The sequence below is a fragment of the Bombus huntii genome, unplaced genomic scaffold (genome assembly GCF_024542735.1).
Source record: "Bombus huntii isolate Logan2020A unplaced genomic scaffold, iyBomHunt1.1 ctg00000139.1, whole genome shotgun sequence".
Classification (NCBI taxonomy): domain Eukaryota; kingdom Metazoa; phylum Arthropoda; class Insecta; order Hymenoptera; family Apidae; genus Bombus; species Bombus huntii.
Window position 1 is genome coordinate 57,486 of NW_026099385.1, and position 20,091 is coordinate 77,576.

At 39.4% G+C, this 20,091-nt stretch overlaps 2 protein-coding genes, 1 long non-coding RNA gene and 1 pseudogene across 5 annotated transcripts in view; 2 read left to right on the forward strand and 2 right to left on the reverse strand.

Annotated features, from left to right (window-relative positions):
* The window catches only part of LOC126877262 (uncharacterized), a 28,505-nt gene extending 11,857 nt beyond the window's left edge, over nucleotides 1–16,648 (reverse strand). The window contains exon 1 of the long non-coding RNA XR_007694885.1: nucleotides 16,567–16,648. This is a non-coding gene — a long non-coding RNA (uncharacterized LOC126877262). The remainder of the gene's footprint in view (nucleotides 1–16,566) is intronic.
* Nucleotides 1–16,653, forward strand: part of LOC126877261 (hematopoietic prostaglandin D synthase-like) — a 34,560-nt gene extending 17,907 nt beyond the window's left edge. The window contains exon 4 of the mRNA XM_050640076.1: nucleotides 16,577–16,653. Coding sequence (XP_050496033.1) covers nucleotides 16,577–16,614 — 38 coding nt within the window. The 3' untranslated portion in view covers nucleotides 16,615–16,653. The remainder of the gene's footprint in view (nucleotides 1–16,576) is intronic.
* LOC126877259 (glutathione S-transferase-like) lies at nucleotides 461–1,945 on the reverse strand (annotated as a pseudogene).
* The window catches only part of LOC126877258 (organic cation transporter protein-like), a 30,653-nt gene continuing 14,093 nt past the window's right edge, over nucleotides 3,532–20,091 (forward strand). Inside the window, exon 1 of one of the 3 annotated variants that reach the window (XM_050640071.1) lies at nucleotides 3,532–3,657. The gene's annotated coding sequence lies outside the window, so the exon portion shown is untranslated. Of the gene's footprint in view, nucleotides 3,658–6,249; nucleotides 6,354–19,448; nucleotides 20,005–20,091 lie in introns of those variants that run through there. The other 2 variants (XM_050640073.1, XM_050640072.1) reach the window with 2 other exon arrangements.

Genomic DNA, 20,091 nt, shown 5'->3' on the forward strand with positions numbered 1-20,091 from the left:
ATGTAATGATTAATACTTGAACGTTACTTACATTTATGTACATGAAAATTTGATCTTTTATTAACTAAGTTATTGATCGACAAAATGACTTCCTACATAATTCTCCGCCTGAACTGAAATGCATATTTTTTTTTACGCAAGCCTTATGTGTAGCTAGCAACGAGCAAACAGATTAATTACTTTACACACGGTCGTATCTTGTTTGCTGTAGGCGAGTTCTCTCGTGTAATCAACGAAGTACTCAACTTTAAAGCGATAACAGAAGAACATTATTGTATCGATAAAAATCATGCTTTTTTCAAAGAAATATGTAACTCGTATTTTTTTTAAAGCAACCCTCATAACGTATTGAATAAAATAATCATACATTTTTTTTTGTTCGACATTTGTAAAATACGATATTATCAAGATCACCAAGGAGGTAATCTTCAATTCTTAATGAATATAATAAAAAACATAATTAATGATTGTTTGATGGTTTTATTATTATCTCTATAATACAAAAGCACAACATCGTGTCAACAGTTTATATAGTTCGTATGTTTCTGTAGGAATACACAAATAATAGTTCTCTATCACAACGTAATCTAAAGGGAAAACCCTAACTAAATGACAAAAATATCGGTAATAACTGGAACTAATGAATGTTAAAAGCAATCAGTATATTCCATACAAACTTCCATCAACACGATTCGTTCTTCATTCTCTCAACACACTAAGACCGCAATCTTTAAACGCTTATAAAACCATAAGCAATCGTGAAGTTTAGAATTCGCTAACTGGGCGTCTCTCAATCCAGTTTTTGATCTTGGGCAGAAGGAGGACCTTTTTCTCCAGCAGCTTCAGATTCTCGTAATTCTCGATCAGATCAGACTTGTACATAAAGTTCAAATAATCGAGCAGAGCAACGAATGTTAAATCAGCCCAAGAGAGAGTACCATCGTAGAAGTAGCCGTCATTTTCCTTCACTTGCTGGTCCAAACGTTCTAAAATGAACGGCAGCGTCTCTTCAGCAGCCTTGCGTTTTGCAGCTTTGACCTTCTCGTCCTCCTCATAGTGGAAGGCGGCAATTTCTGAAAATTTGTTTTCAGTTAAATACTATTCGCTAATGTTATACTAATTTGAATACAGTGTTGTGCGAAATTTAAATGATACTGAAGATAGAATTACAATCCTTTTTAATCCTTTGTCTTGTATTGTTGACATACGTGTATCGTTCGATTAAATCAAATATTAAATCGGATTTCAACTAATAAATACCTGAACAGATACGTACTATCTGTTATCAAGATTCTCATAAGATTTATGCAAAACAGCACTGGATACTCACTATGACGAATATCATGAATAGTATCAACAATGGCATCAATATGAAGATTTGCCCAGTCAGTCTTTCCAGTTAAGTCATATTGTTTGGCTAAGTAACGGCAAATAGCTGTAGACTGAGCAACCTTCCTTCTATCAGCTACGAGCATAGGAAGCTGGCCATAAGGAGTCACTAAAAACATACAACTAATAGAATCAAAGATTCTATCGAACAAACAGATTATGATGCTTCTTAAATATCTAGCTTCCTGTTATCTGTTTTGGAAAGATATAATTTAATTTATTGATAATTTATCAGCAAACAAAGGGCATTGTCTCCTTAACAATACCTATTGTTCTCCCACATATCTTATAGAGCAATGGAGAGTAAACAATAATCTCTGTCATACTCTGCATAATTGTGTTCTACTTTATTTAGCTACTTTAGTTAAATTAGGAAAGATGAGATTTAAGAAACAGAATTTCTTTAAATTTTAAGCTTACAGGGCTTTATTTCTGGCCAGACGTCCTTTTTGATACGTTCATCTTCAAATGGAATACTAGCATAGCTGAAGAAGAACGGATTGGTTCTGCCAATGCCGTAACTGGGAAGTAAGTCAATTTATAGAGCGGCATCTTCCTGGAAGTATAATATATACAAAGTAAAAACAAAGAATCATTGATGACAAGAATTATATTATTACAAATTATGAAGTATAAGACAATTTAAGTAAAAAGCATCAACTACTAACTACTCGCATAGCTATTTGTATCTTTATATTTTAATATAGCTTAGATATAAAAAGAATATTATTTTTGGATGTAATAATGTATAAACTTGCGCCAAATATTATAACAAAATATTGCACTTTCTATTTAAGTAGGATAGACATATTACCGGCATTTATCTTTTTTCTATAGCAATGAAAGTGTTTATAAAAAAGTTTATAAGAAAACTATCAATTAATGCAAACAACGCATTTCAAAATATTAATTACATTCGCACGATTCGTTATCTCTAGTATTAATTTAACCATATGGTTCTATACACCCAAGACCCTCTAACAGTAATTTAGTACCATTACTAGTCGTATGTACAATGTATGTTTGTATACAACTTTCGTAACTACAAAACATTCAGCATGATTATATATTCTTCCAAACTTAAGAAACATTTTCTAATTGCATACTTAAATTTATCGATCAATTATGAACATATGATAACATTTATTTCTTTCAACTACTAATTTTCAAATCCTCTGCTGTTCCGTTAATTGAACGACGCGCCGACTTTTCGTACAAGTATCTTGTATCTTATCTGTATTATTTAGTTATCAATAAAGAAGAAACATTTTCTAATTGTATACTTAAATTTATCGATCAATTATGAACATGTAATAACATTTATTTCTTTCAACTACTAATTTTTAAATCATCTGCTGTTCGGTTAATTGAAGGATGTCGGCTTTCTGTAGAAGTATTTCATATTTATTATTTAATTATGAATAAGGAAAAAACATACAAAATATAGTTTTTAAACGGTTTATTATTTATAAAGAGAAACTTTGACTCAGGATATATATACTATATATATACTACTTACTTACAATTTTTTTTTTAAGACTTCAAAGTCGAAACAAGCACAGGAAATTACCAAGCCGGTTAACAGAAACTCGAATGAGACAAAAATAACCTTTAGATCAATATATGTTCTTCTTCCCCCCTGTTGCTTCCACGTAACTCTTATCCTATTGGTGGAGCTGTGCTGATATGTGAAATTATGACTACATAAAAACATCCGGAAAGACTCATTGAATGATTTTATAGTTTAAGGTTAATAAATTTCCATAAATTAAAGTTGAAAATTTATGAGAACATGTTTTCTGTAACAAAACTTAGTAAAAACAAACTAGTAAGGTTTATAGATTCTTTAATGATTATGTATGTATTCATAAACTAGTTCGATAAACATCGTTCGATAAAACGTCGAACAACACACAACATTGAAGCGCGAAATTTCAAATTCAAGGAAAGATAAATAACAAATATTGCGAACAAATGATATTAAATTTACAATAATCTCATGTAAAAAAAAATAAAAGGGATAAAAGTAGTACAGAAGATAGAAAAATCTATAAAACTGGTGGCTGGGAAATAGAAAATATATAAATTTATGTTATTAGAGTTTAGTACTTCTGTCGATCAATGTGTTACGACCGTTCGCGGAGAGACGCAGTCGCAGTAACGAGAGGCGTAAATTCTCGCTACGATTCGGTGAATCGACGCCGCGAAGTAGTCGTTCCCCTGTTTCGGTTAAGATAAGAGGTGGTTAAATGAATATGACACAGTATAGTAAGTTATATTTCACCGTTTATTCCAACAACTTATAACGAAGGCAGTTACGCTGGTGCGTATGTACGAGATGAATAAGTGACTGATCTGTGGGTGTGTCCTACCCGGTGGAAGGATATTGACCGTTCGAAGGATGTAAAATCAGAACTGTCTTGGGAGACGATGCTGTCTCGGAGGAAAGCTAAGGATGGCTAGCGCACGGGACCATCGGATTTGTTGGTGACGATTTTAGTTAGGATTTTAGTTCAAGCTGAGTTGACCGTGATTCAATTCACGAATATCGGAGAGGAAAAGTCGTAATTCACAATATTACACACAATAATACCTTCACATAAAGGAACACAGCTCAGATAGAACTGTTACATTTTACGACACGTATAACATCGAACATTTGCCAACGTAGCGATGCCAGCGTACATATATATGTAGTGGTGTACTGGTCATCTTTTTTCCACACGTTTTTAGCTTTTTAGCTGTTTGTGAATGGGCGCCTAATCAGCCAATCAGAAATGGCCGGTATACTATGAATCCTTTTCTTCAATGTTTGAAGAGCTGGATATTGATCGAAAGCTGGTGCCCCAAATATATACTCGAAATTTTCAAGGGCCTCTGCAAATACGAAGTCCGCCCATGTCGTCTGAAAAAAGGTTTGTATACATTTATTTTGTACCTCCTCTATTAAACAATTTTTTTAATTTACCTTGAAAAATGTGAAAAATCGAACTCTTAACTAAATATCATTAGCTTTTTAGGAAGAATTTGGATTTTTATTTTATTGTCAGAATTTAATGGATAATTTTAGAAACTTCAACCTTTGGAGGTATTTGTTAATTAAAAATGACAAAACTGGTATTATGTAAAAAAGAGTAATGTGTATCCTGAATCAATGTCGAATGGAAATTAGACAGTTCTATAAAAATAGTCCTTCTCACGATTCCACAACTTCATAGCTTAATTAAATACAATTCTTCGGCGATATAATTACAAATACATTTACAGGAATTGTGTAATATGATAAATATCTCGTTAAAGAAATTGAAATCGTAAACTCTAGATTCTAGTATTCTTTCACTTTCATGTTTCCTATGAGCCCTTCAATCGCTAAATATTTTGCAATGAAACACGTATTATTAAACAACATAATCATACTAAATTAATTTAATGTGACTATTTATTATTATTATATAATAACACAGTGATGAAAGAAATAAACTGGTCAAGTAATCTAAGGAACGATAATACGTATCTATGTCAGTGACAGTGAGAAAAATTCAGATATCTGTACTTAAGTGATTACACTTATTAGTATCATTATATATTATATAAATATGATATTTCGAATGGTATCATTTATCACTCATTAAACAAGAGTGTCATATCCAGAGAAATGATTTTACATATCTTAATCTTTGCTTTGATTACGATAGTAATAATTTCTATCAAACTTGATGAGGAAGATACATGAATAATTATCTAAAAGCTGAAAATCTTGGCAAATTCATTTGTACATAAACTAACAGGAGTGAATTTTAAAGATACACTCTGCTCTCAACAATTAAAGCTGTCTTGTCGCAACAAAGTTTCAATAATTTTTTATGGACAACATGGCCCAGTTTGCACAAAGACTAAAAATTTTAACATTAAATTTGGATAAAAAATCTTACGATAGAAGGAATGATATATCCTTCATTTTCGCCAATAATCTGGTCGAATTTAGTCAAGTAAAATGGTATTGTTTCGTTCAAAAGTTGATTCTTCCTCGCTTCCTTCTTTTCAGGATCCTCCTCCATGCGATAGTAGCAGATATCTGAAACGTATATGAAACCAACCGTTACGTTCATTTGTGTTTTTCCCCCCAAACGAAGAGAAAATAAGTTGTGAAAGAAGGAGTAGCCTCTCATAGTTCCTACAATTTCTTCATTCTCTTTGCTTTCTTCAATATTGTCTCAACAAGTTCCTGTGGTTCACGATACTTGAAATATATACAATGTTACCAGCGTGGAAATTGTCTTGGAAACTTGGAAAATCTTTCAAGAGGAACAACATTGCTAACTGAGATTCGAGAAAGGAAAGGTAAGTAAATCCTTGCTTCTACTTAGAGCTTTTTTATTTACTTCTGACGAGTAAAGTACTGTTATTAAAATTTGATTAAAAGTACCAAGAATGTCGAGATATAAACAACCATTTGTGGAAAGGTCAGGAGAAGCAGAATTATCGAATAAATGTTATATAACTCTTAGTGATTAAGTAAGAGAAGAGGAACGAGAAAAAAGTCTTTTATCTAGGTCTTAATAAAGTATACTATATTTATCTCCATATCAAGAATAACAACAAAATCTATAAAACTGGTGGCTGGGAAATAGAAAATATATAAATTTATGTTATTAGAGTTTTTTATTGATTTGCATAAAAGAAAATTATTTATTTTCAATGTTGATTTAGGTGACTAAATTAGCAATGATATTATATGAAATTTTCAGCAGTAGTTAAGTACTTCTGTCGATAAATGTGTTACGACCGTTCGCGGAGAGGCGCAGTCGCGAGGAAAACGCGTCAGCGAGAGGCGCAGTCGCGAGGAAAACGCGTCAGCGAGAGGCGTAAATTCTCGCTATGATTCGGTGAATCGACGCCGCGAAGTAATCGTTCCCCTGTTTCGGTTAAGATAAGAGGTGGTTAAATGAATATGACACAGTATAGTAAGTTATATTTCACCGTTTATTCCAACAACTTATAACGAAGGCAGTTACGCTGGTGCGTATGTACGAGATTTTTTTTTTTTTTATTTATTTGTTGAAATTACAATCAGTTCTCGCGTTGAGAATTTTCAGTAATTTTTCTGGCGTGGCGCAGTGACATGGCTGTTTATTTACAATAAGTTAATGCTTATTATAGATAGGTATAATTTATAAGTATTATAAGTAAGTGCATATGCTTAATTTGGATAATTAAATGAATCTAACGTTTAGGTCTAGCGGGTAGTGCCTCTTCAGCCTGCGAATCTGGTCCGTCGTATCGAGTAGTCCAGTGATTAGGGGGTTTCGGTGTTTGTTGATTCTTTTGCTGTATCTGTTGCTATATTTTGCTATTTCCTCTTTGACGGTGGGTATCTTGAGGTCGCGGTGTATTGTTTCGTTGGTTACATACCAAGGTGCGTCAATTAGGGATCTTAGCGTTTTCGATTGAAAGCGTTGGAGTATTTCAATGTTGGAGTTACTTGCTGTTCCCCATAGTTGGATTCCGTAGGTCCAGACAGGTTTTATTACGGTCTCGTAGAGGGTAATTTTATTCTGTATATTTAGTTTGGAGCGTCGGCCCGTGAGCCAATAGAGTTTTTTTAGTTTGTCCTTTAGTTGCTTCCTTTTATCTGAGATGTGTGTCTTCCACGTTAGTCTCCTGTCCAGGGTCATGCCCAGGTATCGGACTGTGTCCCTGCTAGGAACTGTTGCATTGTTGATGGTGACCTGGGAGCAGGTTTGTTTTCGGAGCGTGAAGGTTACATGTGAGGATTTCTTTTCGTTGACTTTGAAGCCCCATTTACGAAACCACTTTTCCATGGAGTCGAGACTTCGCTGGAGAGTGGATGAGGCTATTACCGGGTCTGCGTGGGTAGCTAATAGCGCTGTGTCGTCTGCAAATGTCACTATTGTTATATCGTTTGATATAGGTAGGTCGGCAGTGTAGATGGAGTACAGTAGGGGTCCGAGGACACTACCTTGGGGTATGCCGGCTTCTATTGGGAATGTTGCGGAAGTGGCGTCTAGGCATTTAACCATGAATTGTCTATTGGTTAGGTAAGATTTTAGGATGGAGTAGTAGGGGTGAGGTAGGATCTTTTTAAGCTTGTATAGTAGCCCTTCATGCCATACTTTGTCGAATGCCTGTTGGATGTCTAGGAAAACCGTTGAGCAATATTTTTTCTTTTCGAGTGTTTGGCTGATCGTATGAGTTAAGCGGTGGATTTGCTCTACTGTAGAATGATGTTTTCGGAAGCCGAATTGGTGATCTGGGAGTGTTTTCAAGTTCTCTAGGATTGGAAGGAGTCGGTTCGTGAGCATCTTCTCGAATAGTTTGGACAGGGTAGGTAAAAGACTGATTGGGCGATAGGAGCAGGTTTCGTATATCGGTTTACCGGGTTTAGGGATGAGGGTAATCAATGAGATTTTCCAGGCCTTAGGATAGTGTTCCAGGCGAAGGATAGCATTAAAAATCGATGTGATGAGTGCTATCCCTTTTGTGGGAAGTTCCTTGATTGCTCTATTGCCTATTAGGTCGTGTCCTGCTGCTTTCTTGGGGTTTAGGCGACTGATTGTTTCTATAATCTCTGCAGAGGAGAAGGGTTCGATAGGAGGGGACATTTGGAAGGGGGTGTGCAGGTATTCAGTAACGTCCGCGGCGGCTTGGGGGGAATGGGGTTTGAATACTTTTGACAAGTGTTTGGCAAACAGGTCGGCTTTTTCTATAGGGCTTCGCGCCCATCCACCTTGCGGACGGCGGATAGGTGGGATTATTTGTGGGGGGCGTGTGAGTTTCCTGGAGGCCTTCCATAGTGAGTAGTTGGCGTCGGCTGTGGGGGATAAGCTGGCGAGGTATTTATGGAAACAGTCGTTTTTATAGTTTCTTAAGGTTCTGGATAGCTTTCTAGTTGCGCTGTTAAGTTTGCGTTTGTCCTCCGGTGATCTATGAGTCTGCCATACTCTTCTTAGTCTACGTTTTTCTGCTATTTTTTTTAGTATGTATTGGGGATATTCTTGTTTGCTGCTAGATGGCTTTGTCGGTGTGGAGAGGCGGATTGCGTTTATTATGCTCGTGTTTAAGTATTCCGTGGCTGCTTCGATATCTTCCTTTGTTTTTAGTGGGGTGAAGGCTGAGGTTGAGTGTGTAAAGACTTCTCTGAAGAGCTGCCAGTTGGTGTGTTGGTTGTGAATGGAGCCATTAGGTGTATTCTCGATGATTGTTGAACTGACTGTTGCTATCACGGGAGAATGATCAGAGGAGAGATCAGCCGAGGAGTTGATCTGGACGTATCTTGATGGGATATTTTTAGTTATGAAGAAGTCGAGAAGGTCGGGTATTTTGTTGGTGTCAGTGGGACAGTATGTGGGTTCGTATGTGGTGAGGTAGTTGAGGTTGTTGTTTATTATGCTGTTTAAGAGGTTTTTGCCTCTTGCTGTAACCAGTCTGCTGCCCCATTGGATGTGCTTGGCGTTATAGTCTCCTCCAACTATGAATCTATTGCCCAGGGTGTCCAGGAAGTTATCAAAGTCTTCTTTGGCGATGTAGTGTCTGGGAGGGCAGTATACTGCTGAGGTGGTGATTGAGCCATGATAGTCTTCTACTGCTACGTTTGTTGCTTGGAGGTAGTCTTTCTGGAATGATGGAAGTTCGTAGTGCTTAATACTTGCTTTGATTATTATTCCGGTGCCACCGTGGGCCTTTCCGCTGGGGTGTTGAGTATGGTAGAATTTGTAACCATTTATTTTCAGGTAGCTCTTGTCGGTGAAGTGGGTTTCCGATACGAGCATTACGTCGATTTGCTGGTGTTTTAAGAAGAGTTCTAGTTCAAGTTTGTGTTGCGCTAGACCGTTGGCGTTCCACAGTGCTATGCGCCTTGGTTTTATTTTGAGTCGGGGCGTGCTAATTTTTCCACGATGAGTGTTGGTAGCGATAGCAAGTGATTTATTTGCTCCGATTGTTTCTCTATTAGCTTTTCAAGCCTTGAGGAGTTGTCTGTGTTAGGTGGGTTGGGGACACTGTTTTGGGGAAGGTTCCTTTGGCTGTTCGGGTTATTTTGGATGCCTTGTACTGCTTGGGCATAGGAGGTTGTGGTGGAGATGAATTTGGTAGGACTGGGTGTTTGGTTGGTTGAGGGGGTTGGGGTAGTCGTGAATTTCGGCGGGCTGGGTGTTTGGTTGGATACCTCTTTTGCTCTGAGCTTAGGGTTCCTGTTCGTGTATAGTGTTTTATATGCTGGGCAGCCTTTGTAGTTGGCAGGGTGGTCCCCTTGGCAGTGGATGCATTTCGCTGGGGTTTCCGGTGATTTGGCGCACTGGTCAGTGGAGTGAGTGCCTGCGCATTTAACGCAGCGGAAAGTATGGTTGCAGTATTTCTGCGTATGACCGTACCTTTGGCACCTTTTGCACTGCACTATTTCTTTTTTCACGAGCGGTGGTTCGATCTTTACTATCGCGTTCATTAGGCGACTGATGTTGTAGATTTCTTTATTGTTCGGTTTTTGTTTAATGTCTAGGAAGAATAAGGATAACGGGTCTTTCGAGACTCTGTGCCTTATATTACTTACGTTGATGACTTCGTGGCCGAGTTTTGAGAGTTCGTATTTGAGTTCGTCTATGTCTGCTGAGTGGTGTATGTTTCGTAGGACCACCCGGAAAGGCCTTTCCTGTTTGAGTTGGTAGGTGTGGAAGTTGGCGTTCAGGGTCCTGAGTGTCTTGGTGAGTTTTCTGTAAGCTTCTGGGTTCGTCGATAGTATTTTAACTTTATTGTTGCTTATCTTAATGTTATATTCCTCCTTGCTGATATCTCTCTCTAGGGACTTGGTCATTGTCTGTATATCAATGACGTCGTCCACGAATATTGGTGGGGGAGGGGGGATTCTCTGTGAATGTTGGTTTGGTGGCGGTTCTACGATTTCTATGGCGTCGTTTGAGGATTCCAATACGGCGAACCTGTTGTGTGTGTTTATTTGCGTTGCTGTTTCTATTTTCCTTTTCTTTGTAGTGTTAGCGTCGTTAGTGCGGAGAGTTCTGCTACACTGCTGCCACGGGGGGGGGGGGGGGGTGTAGCGCGGGGTAGCTGCGAGTCTGCTCCGGAGAGCCTGGTCGCGGTTGCTGGGCCATCATCCAGCTAGTTAATTCGGAATGAACAACTAGTCGTGAGGCTGTGAGGCTAGTATTCGAGTTGGGGTTAAGTGCGTGGGATTTTCTTCTCCCTAAAGGGTAAGGGAGGGACACTTAGCTGTGTTCTCTTTCGACGGTTGGGCGACACGTGTTGTTTTCGGACTATGCTGGGCACTAGAGACACGTCTGCACGCTTCGGCATTCCACAGCGAACTCCTGTCGCTTTTAACGCCGAGTTCTTCCGCTTCGAGGATAGAAGCTGCGAAATATCGAGGCCATTGTCCAAAGATTTTCAAGAATATCCGATGCAACGTCTTGAAATTTACGAGAGCAAGTCTGATAAATTCTTATCTCTGGTCCATTCGTGGCCAATTTTTTAATACCCTCGTAACTTGTAACGACAAATAAAAATATTGGTACAGGCCAATTTTTTTTTGGATAAAATCTTGTGTGAATTTACAAAAAATACGATTCTTCGTTTAATTTTTTTCCCTTATTGTCTTTACATATTTGGAGTTTAAACGCGTTATAAGTACGTTTTTTTTTAACATGATTACGTAGAATTCTTATTCTGAATAAATTATTTGTTTCCGCTTCATAACTGTTTCTAAATTACAGTGCATTTAATCTTGAAATGCACAGTAACATTTTATACTTTTTACGTTCTAAGGAATTTTCAGGATCGGTTAAAAATTAAATTACAGTAATGGTAATACTCGATATTAATGTCAGACGTGGATACTTCACTGTTTTGTATAATAATTTGTTATCTTGGCATCGATCAAGGTATTTAATATACAAAGCGTACAGATTAATAAGAATTTTAATTAATCCTTCTTCTATAGTATTCACCGTTCTTTTCGAGCTCGTACCATTTCAAATAGACTTTCGAATAGATTTCAAAGATTTGTCTGTTCAAATAAAACGCGATCTTTTTTATTTCCCTATCAGTCGTCCCGTTACTGTTCCGTAGATTCCAACAGATTGTAGATTCGTTTAAAAAACATTTGTAACGAAAAACAAACCCACTCGCAGAAATGTTATTCAATATCGCATTTATAACTTTCATAGACATCCCCCTCTCATTGCTATCATTGTAAACAGATTGAAACTTCGTTTGCAAACACTCGCGATTAAAAAAAAAAAAGAAGAATTAATCTTAAACAATTTTATCTTGTGTTCCATTTATAATTTTCATAATTGTCTTCCCAACGTTGTATCATTTTAAATGGCTTTTTTCTATCCATCTATGTTGCAGCGAGATCAACGGTCCTAATTACAAAATTGCACGATGTGTTCATACAAATTCACTTTTTATGAACGCGATGAAACGAAATGAAACCTAAGTAGAGATTTGTTTTCTCATCAAGTATAACGAGTTTTATACTTTGGATAGATTGCCTCGTTGTGAGAAGGTCTTAATCGTTTATAATTGCGATTAAGTAATTGCAATAAGTCATATTTTTAAGAAACGTTCTCACATGCTGTCACATACTCTAATTAGAAAAGGATCATGAAACATTCGGTTTATGATATTATTTGTTTGTAAATCTTCCTGCTTCCGGAAACTTTTTTAGATATGAAAATATTTATATACAAAATTAAATATTTTTTTCAATATCAACACTTCTTGCGTTTATGTTGTCCTAGTCAGAATTATTCGTATATCCTGTTGCTTTTTATATGATAGTCCTCCCGTTGGTAACGGATTCATTATCAAGCCTGAGGCCCTCGTCACTAGTGTAACTATCGACAATAAAGGTACCCCACGCGCGACCGGGCGATGGAGAACTTCAACGCAGAACCGCTACCTCCCGCGAGCCTTCCCTGGGAGGGCGCCTCGAGCTCGGACTCGGAATGTGACTCGAGCTCGGATTCGGATTCAGACTCGACATCAGAAGTGGCATCCGAACACACGTTGTCGGCACGGGATCGTATGAGTATCGTGCGCGCACTAAAGCGGTCGCTAGGGAAGAAGAAGAGGAAGAAGAAGAAGAAAGGACACCGGGCAACCTGGGTATCGCTACCGCGCTTCAACCCCGAAGCCGCGGACGCAGATCCAGCCGCCTGGTGCACAGCCGTCGGCCTGCTCATGAGGGACCACCCCCTGAAAAACAGCGCACTGTATTCTGCCCTAAACCGTGCCCTAGAGGGTCTGGCAGCGTATTGGCTTACGCAGATAATGAACGGCGACGAGCTCACCTGGCCAGATTTTAAGGAACAATTCGCCGCGCACTTCGGTGGCCAAGAAGTAGCAGCCGCGTCGCTAATCAAGGTAGCCGAGGAACTACCGCGGGACGGCGAAACACCAGGAGCGTACGGAAATCGTATCATCACCCTCCTGGGGTCGAAGTGGCGAAATTCAACCAAGGAAGAAGTACTCGCCGCCACCGCCCTCCATCTGCTGGGCTCGCGCGATGAACGTTTTACGTTTAAAACTAGTCGTTACTAGCGCTCACGAGTGACATCACGTCGGTGACACAATTCCAAAGAGAAATGAAGCCCTTCCTATACACGGAGTGGCCCCGCCCCCGCCGTGGAGGTCATTAGCGAGCTCCGGAAACAAACGAGGCAGGTCACCCGCCCCCTGGACCAGGTGTGGCCACTGCGGTATTTACGGACATCCGACATTCGAATGCCGCAAGAGGGCGAAGTGGGAACCGAAGAAGGACCCCCGACGCCCGGAGGAAAGCCGACCGGCTGCACCACCAAAAGCGTTGTGCTTTCACTGCCACATGCCGGGACACATCGCGTCTCGCTGTCCATCGCGGCGAGAAGAAAAACATTGCCCCGAGGACGAGCGCCGGGTCGATGCCTGCGTGGTGGAAGCCCCGACGGGTAGACTAAGCCAGCAGGCCACACACGAGGACGTGTAAGTGTCAGGATGGCCGAGTCGGAGACGAAAGGACGCCGGGGCCCCTCTGGAACTTCAGGACAACACCCTAACCTTGCAACCTAGAGCCTAATATAGCCATAACGAAACAATCGCAAGTATCCAAACCGATAGCAATCGTACGTCGATCGGAGGATCGTGTGTACTGAGACACTCGACCGGAGTCTTGTTTCGGTGGCGTCGTTGGGATGACGAGCAGTCTTGCTAGAGAGCTGATCGGTGAAGGAAGTCGAGTGCCTTACGAGCAGGGAATGGTGCACGTGTGAGTTAGAGCAAGGGAACCTGTCCTCCCGTTGGTCACGGATTCGTTATCAAGCCTGAGGCCCTCGTCACTAGTGTAACTATCGACAATAAAGGTACCCCACGCGCGACCGGGCGATGGAGAACTTCAACGCAGAACCGCTACCTCCCGCGAGCCCTTCCCGGGAGGGCGCCTCGAGCTCGGACTCGGAGATTCAGACTCGACATATATATTATTATATATATTATATATACTATTATATCTATATAATATATGTATTTATATCTATAAATATATGTATAAATATATCTATTTAAAAAAATAAAGTTGACCTTCATATATCGCCAATAATATCGCGTGCGTAAAAAGAAACTAATTACATTTAATTCTTTTTTACATTTATTTATTTTTTATTATTTTTTTTACAGCTAGTTACATTTAATTATTACATTTACATACATTTAACTATTATTACATACATTTACATACATTTAATTATTATTTTTTTCATAATTATATCTCGTTTGAAATATTTTTCGACATAATTAATTGTTTCAAAAACACATATTCCAGACTTCTAAATGATTTATTTTGCGTATTATACGAATTATTCCATCTATAAATAAATTGTTCTCTATACACACAAACACGCACACAGTCTGTTAATTACACGAGTTAATTGTATCATTTTTCTCGATAAGTTGACAGGGCAAGGAAAATGAGCGACGAACATACCTACAAACTAATCTACTTCAATACCCGTGGTCGTGCCGAACATATACGGTACATATTTGCATATACTGGCATCGAGTATACCGACGAGAGGATCCCCGAAGTACTCTGGCCTGAATACAAGGATTGTAAGCGTTAAGGATCGATTTTTACCTTCATCGTTCAACTCTCAGGTATCTACCATTTACTCAAACTTTTCTGTATATAAAACTTTCGTTTCACGTGCAGGCTAAACTTACTTAAAGTAAAATTTCATACGGAATAAAGTCGAACTGTTCATTAAGTTTTGCTTCCGTAATATCGTGTTTATCGAATACCAACTTAATTCACTTACGATTCTCGAATTTTTGTGTTGCAATCTTTATTGTTTTCAATGAATCGAAGCATTTCGAATATTTTGAGAAAACCGTAAATAGGTGACTTAAAATAGGAATACAAAAATACTTCTACGTTTCTCGTTAATTTAAAAACTTTTTAGGACTTGTCGGAAAAAAAGGATAAAAAATTGAAATCAGTTCGGAAATGAACAAGAACATAGCTAAAAAGTCGAAAGAACAAAGCAGACATAAAATTCGATCTTCCGTTGCGACATTTCTATCGTAAATAGTATAATAAAAGTTTTACGTAGCATAGTCTTCGATATAATCTTATATGTCGCTTGCAGATAGAGAAACAAAAAATCAACGTAAGTCTGTAAATCAATCCTGTCGGTGTAAAACACAAAATTACGTTCGCAAGAGACATTCGATTTATATTCCTTGCATTTCAATTTTCATTACAAGAACCGTGTACATTTTCTAATATTTTTTCCGTGTCTGGTATTATCTTTTATCCTTGATTTTAAAAACTTTGGGTTCTTCCCAACAGTCAAAAACACGCGATACCCTGTCCATCGTAATCGTAAGAAAAGAAAAAAAGGAGAAAGAAGACATTTCTATATTTCTTTACTAGGCCATGTTGATTAAAACCGAAATGATTTCGATTCATCTATTCACAAGAACGCAACGGCCTCGGAAGCTGTGTTGTGATTTCCTATCGATCGTTTCCCTCTACACAGTGTTCATATGAGCCATGTTTGTTCTTAGCAATGCCCTTTAAAAAGCTGCCTGTGCTGGAGGTAGACGGGAAACCGGTAGCGCAGGGTAACGCTGTGGCGCCTTACTTGGCGAGGAAGTACGATCTAATGGGAAACTGCAAAGGGGATGCGCTGATATGCGAAGTGCTCGTCGATACTCTTGAAGATTTGGAGCAAGGTGAGTAACTGATGAGATGACTTTGCATTTGTCTCACCACAGAGACAGACGTTCAAGAATTCATTGTGAAAAGACGAGTACAAACAAGATACGTATGTCTTTCCGTTAAGCGAATGTTACAGTTTGTTTACAAAAGTCAGTTTTTAGATTATAGAATCGTAGATAGAATTTAGAGGATAGAAACTTTTAGTAGTCACTTTTAGTTTAGTAAAGTCTTATCGACAATAAGCAGACTACGTTATGATACAACGATTCCAACTGAAGATTTCTATCGACATCACGAATTCGATGGCTTCCAAATTTTCTTCTCTGCAATCTCAGACGCTCATCTCGAAAGAATCTTTTAGATCCCCCGACAAACACTCGACTCAGGTTATCTATTATCGTAATCTTCTTACGGGATTTTTTTTAACTGCGTTGCGTTAACGAATAACGGGATAACATCACGTTTCTCTTCAACGCCTTTCAACGTTCTACAACTTTTATTCTTTGCAAATCCCTGTCTCTATATGATAAACGCTGGTTATCCGCGGAATTTACGATTTCAATTTCTTTAACGAGATATTTATCATATTACACAATTCCTGTAAATGTATTTGTAATTATATCGCCGAAGAATTGTATTTAATTAAACTATGAAGTTGTGGAATCGTGAGAAGGATTATTTTTATAGAACTGTCTAATTTCCATTCGACATTGATTCTGGATACACATTACTCTTTTTTACATAATACCAGTTTTGTCATTTTTAATTAACAAATACCTCCAAAGGTTGAAGTTTCTAAAATTATCCATTAAATTCTGACAATAAAATAAAAATCCAAATTCTTCCTAAAAAGCTAGTGATCTTTAGTTAAGAGTTCGATTTTTCACATTTTTCAAGGTAAATTTAAAAAATTGTTTAATAGAGGAGGTACAAAATAAATGTATACAAACCTTTTTTCAGACGACATGGGCGGACTTCGTATTTGCAGCGGCCCTTGAAAATTTCGAGTATATGTTTGGGGCACCAGCTTTGGATAAATATCCAGCTCTTCGAGCATTGAAGAAAAGGATTCATAGAATACCGGCCATTTCTGATTGACTGATTAGGCGCCCATTCACAAACAGCTAAAAAGCTAAAAACGTGTGGAAAAAAGATGACCAGTACACCACTACATATATGTAGTATCGTGGACGAAAGGCCTAAGAAATATCGGGCGAACTATGAACAATGTCGGGAGAGCCGAGGCGCCGTCGGGCCCATCAATGTGTCATCGGTCTTTTCAAGTGCATAGTTTCGTGGAAAAGACCTACGTGACCCTGGCTACGAGCGTCTGCAGAACACGTGTGCGGTGGGCCTAGGAAAAAGGCAATAGAATGCGACAACGGCCAGAGTGTGAGTCGAGAAACAGAGTGTGAGTCGAGGAGCCGAGTGCGAGTTGAGCGGAGACAGAGTTTGCGAGTGGCGTTGCCGAGAGAGTGTGGATTGCGCTGTTTTCTGTGCGTTTGGCGTGAATAGTTCAGGTTGAACAACAATCGTCTTTTTCTGTCTGATTAACATCTCTATTGTCCACTCTTTGTAAACACATTATATCACGATATTACACTTTTTGGGGGCTCAGCCGGGATTGGACAAGACAGAAAACGAAACGGTTTAACAGAGCTATTCGAGCTAGTTGTGAATTTACCGGTACGCGGTGCGGTAAAAGACGATATCGTTGACGGTTTAAGTTCGTGTAGTGTGAAAAATGACAAACGTCGGGGACGAGCGATTGTCGGGTGAAGAGGGTTCGACGCTGGAGGAGCTGAGGAGTAAGCTCGCGCGAATGAACCTCCCTATATCGGGTGCGAGGTCAGTGCTGATTGCAAGGCTGAATCGGGCGTGTAGGGCTGGACAATCGTATCGTAAGGGATCGACGGGCGGTGAAGAGCTAACCGGTCAACGAGATTTAGAAAATGTACAGAGAGCTGAGCGTGATTGTAACGAAGATGAAGATTTTGAGAAAATGAATACGAAGGAGTTGAAGGAGCGCCTTGCTAGTTTGGGTTTAAAAACGACGGGAAGAAAAGTAGAATTACGCGCACGGCTACAAGCGGCCATGGATGGTAACGACATATCGTCGGAAGAAGAAAGCGACGACGAAAGTGAGGATGAAGATGACAAGAAAAACGCAAGAGGATACAAGAGAGATACGCGAAGGGTGTATCAGGACCGTGATGAATATTGTCGAAGGGCATGCGTTGGTTCGACACTGAGTTTTAGAGACGTCGAAGATGTATTAGAGTCGTTTAGTGGCGACAAAGGTGAAAATGTCGAACGATGGTTCGAGTCGTTCGAGGAAGTCGCTGATACGTGCGTGTGGTCGGATCGGCAGAAGGCAGTCTACGCAAGGAAGCTGCTGAAGGGATCAGCGAAAATATTCGCGAGCTTCGAGTGTCATGCCAGGACTTGGCATGAGTCGAAGAGGGGGCTAGTGAAAGAATTTTCGAGGAAAGTCAACAGTAGGCAAGTTCATCAGAAACTTGAAGAAACGAAAAAGGAGAGTGATGAAGCATGTTTGGCTTACATGTACCGTATGCTCGAAATAGCCAGCCATGTGGACATGGAGGAGGAAGCAAAGGTGGAATACATAGTGGATGGAATAATAGACGACGAGAACAATAAGGCTGTATTGTACGGCGCTACGTCAATCAAAGAGTCGAGGAAGAGGTTAGTGATGTACGAAGAGCAGAAGAGTCGCAGAGCAAAGTCGATCGTGAAGCCGACTAAAACCCAGAAGAACGGGAAGCCCAGTCAATCTGTAGACGCAATGAAGAAAAGAAGATGCTTGCGGTAGTGAGGATCATCTAAGTGTTAAGTGTCCGGAGAGGGGAGAAGGTGTTAGGTGTTTCGAGTGCAGCGGATTTGGACATATTGCAGCGAGGTGTACGGCACGACCGAAAGAGACTTGCGTAGTGTCAAGATCCGAAAAGGGGAAGTATGTGAAGGAAGTAATCGCAGGAATTAAGCTTCTATTCTCTGAAATTACTCTCAAATCTCAGAGTCAACCCTTCAAATTCTCCACACTGGATCTTCGATTCTTAATATTTGTAATATCGTAGAATAGTTTTGATTGGAGATCGGCTGAAATTAGAAAACACCGTGTACGTCGTCTTTCGTGGTTTGTTTACATCCAAGAGCGCCCAGTAACAGTGACGCGAGAAAAGATAAGCAGCGTCAAAACAGAAGTACGGTTCCACATTTCAAGGAGTGGCAATCGAGAGGCCAGAGTATGTGAGCCGAAAAGTGTGTGTGTGTGTGTGTGTGTGTGTGTGAGAGGACGAGAGCAAGAGCGAGCACGACCGAGCAGGAGTGTATTGGCGAAGATCAGAGCTAATTGAGTCGTCGAAGAGTAGAGTCGTTAGAGGTTTCGAGTCGTCGAAGAGTAGAGTCGTGAGAATTGATAGAGTTGTTAGAGAGAGAGAGAGAGTGTGTGTGTTAGATTCGTTGTGACGAGAGCGATCAAATAACTGTAAAGTTATTTGATATAGATACGAGTATTGCATTTAGTTTCCGTTAAATAAATATCGTTCTCTGTCCAATTTATATTTGTATATTCAATTTAATATTAATAAATTGTAAGTAATCGGAAAAAAATTTCTATCCTTATTTTCCGATATTACATATTTGAAGCATAAATTAAAAATCGACACATTGACTACTTCAAAGAAATTAGCCCGAACGAGACATAACTCGTTCATCGTGGTTTTCGCGCGAAGTAAATATGCGGTTTCTCAATCGTTGTGAGATTCCAACGACATTAATTCTGTCGAAACGGCGACGCGCGACGATCGCACATTCTGTTGCTAGCGAGTGCTTGCAAATCGCGACGATATCGAGCGTAAAGACTAAGCGCAAAAATGGAGGACACTCGGCGGGGAATTGGAAATGCTCGATGACGAAAGGTATTTCAAGGTGTAATTACATCCACATCCAATTGGATCGCACCTTCGTTCGGTTGCTAGGTCAACAACCTTCGATGTTATTCAAATAATGCAACGGCTGGAGCAGCCGGTAGCGAGTCGTAAAAGTTTCAATAAAACACGTTCCTGCTAGTGAACGTATGTTAAGACTTACACCGAGTTTTATTTCGCTACGCCGTTTACTAGTTCGAAACGATCGATTGCATAATAGTAGCTGTTTCTTTCATCTCGGAAACACGATCGTAAACGGTGACAACGATCCAGCTTATTCCTGATCGTGTTAATTTCCACGCAAACTTTGTAAACATTATACGTCGCGACGCTCTCGTTAACGCGTCATTCCCTCCAACTCGAAAGTCTTGCAACTTTGGTGATCCGTTTTCTGTGTAAAATTGGTTACGAGCATCAGGGGACTTATCGTCGTAATCGGTAAATTGTTTATTAAGGATCTACAGCTTTTAAGGATTTCTCTCTAGAGATTTAGAGATTAGAATTTTCATTAACGCGTTATCGTAT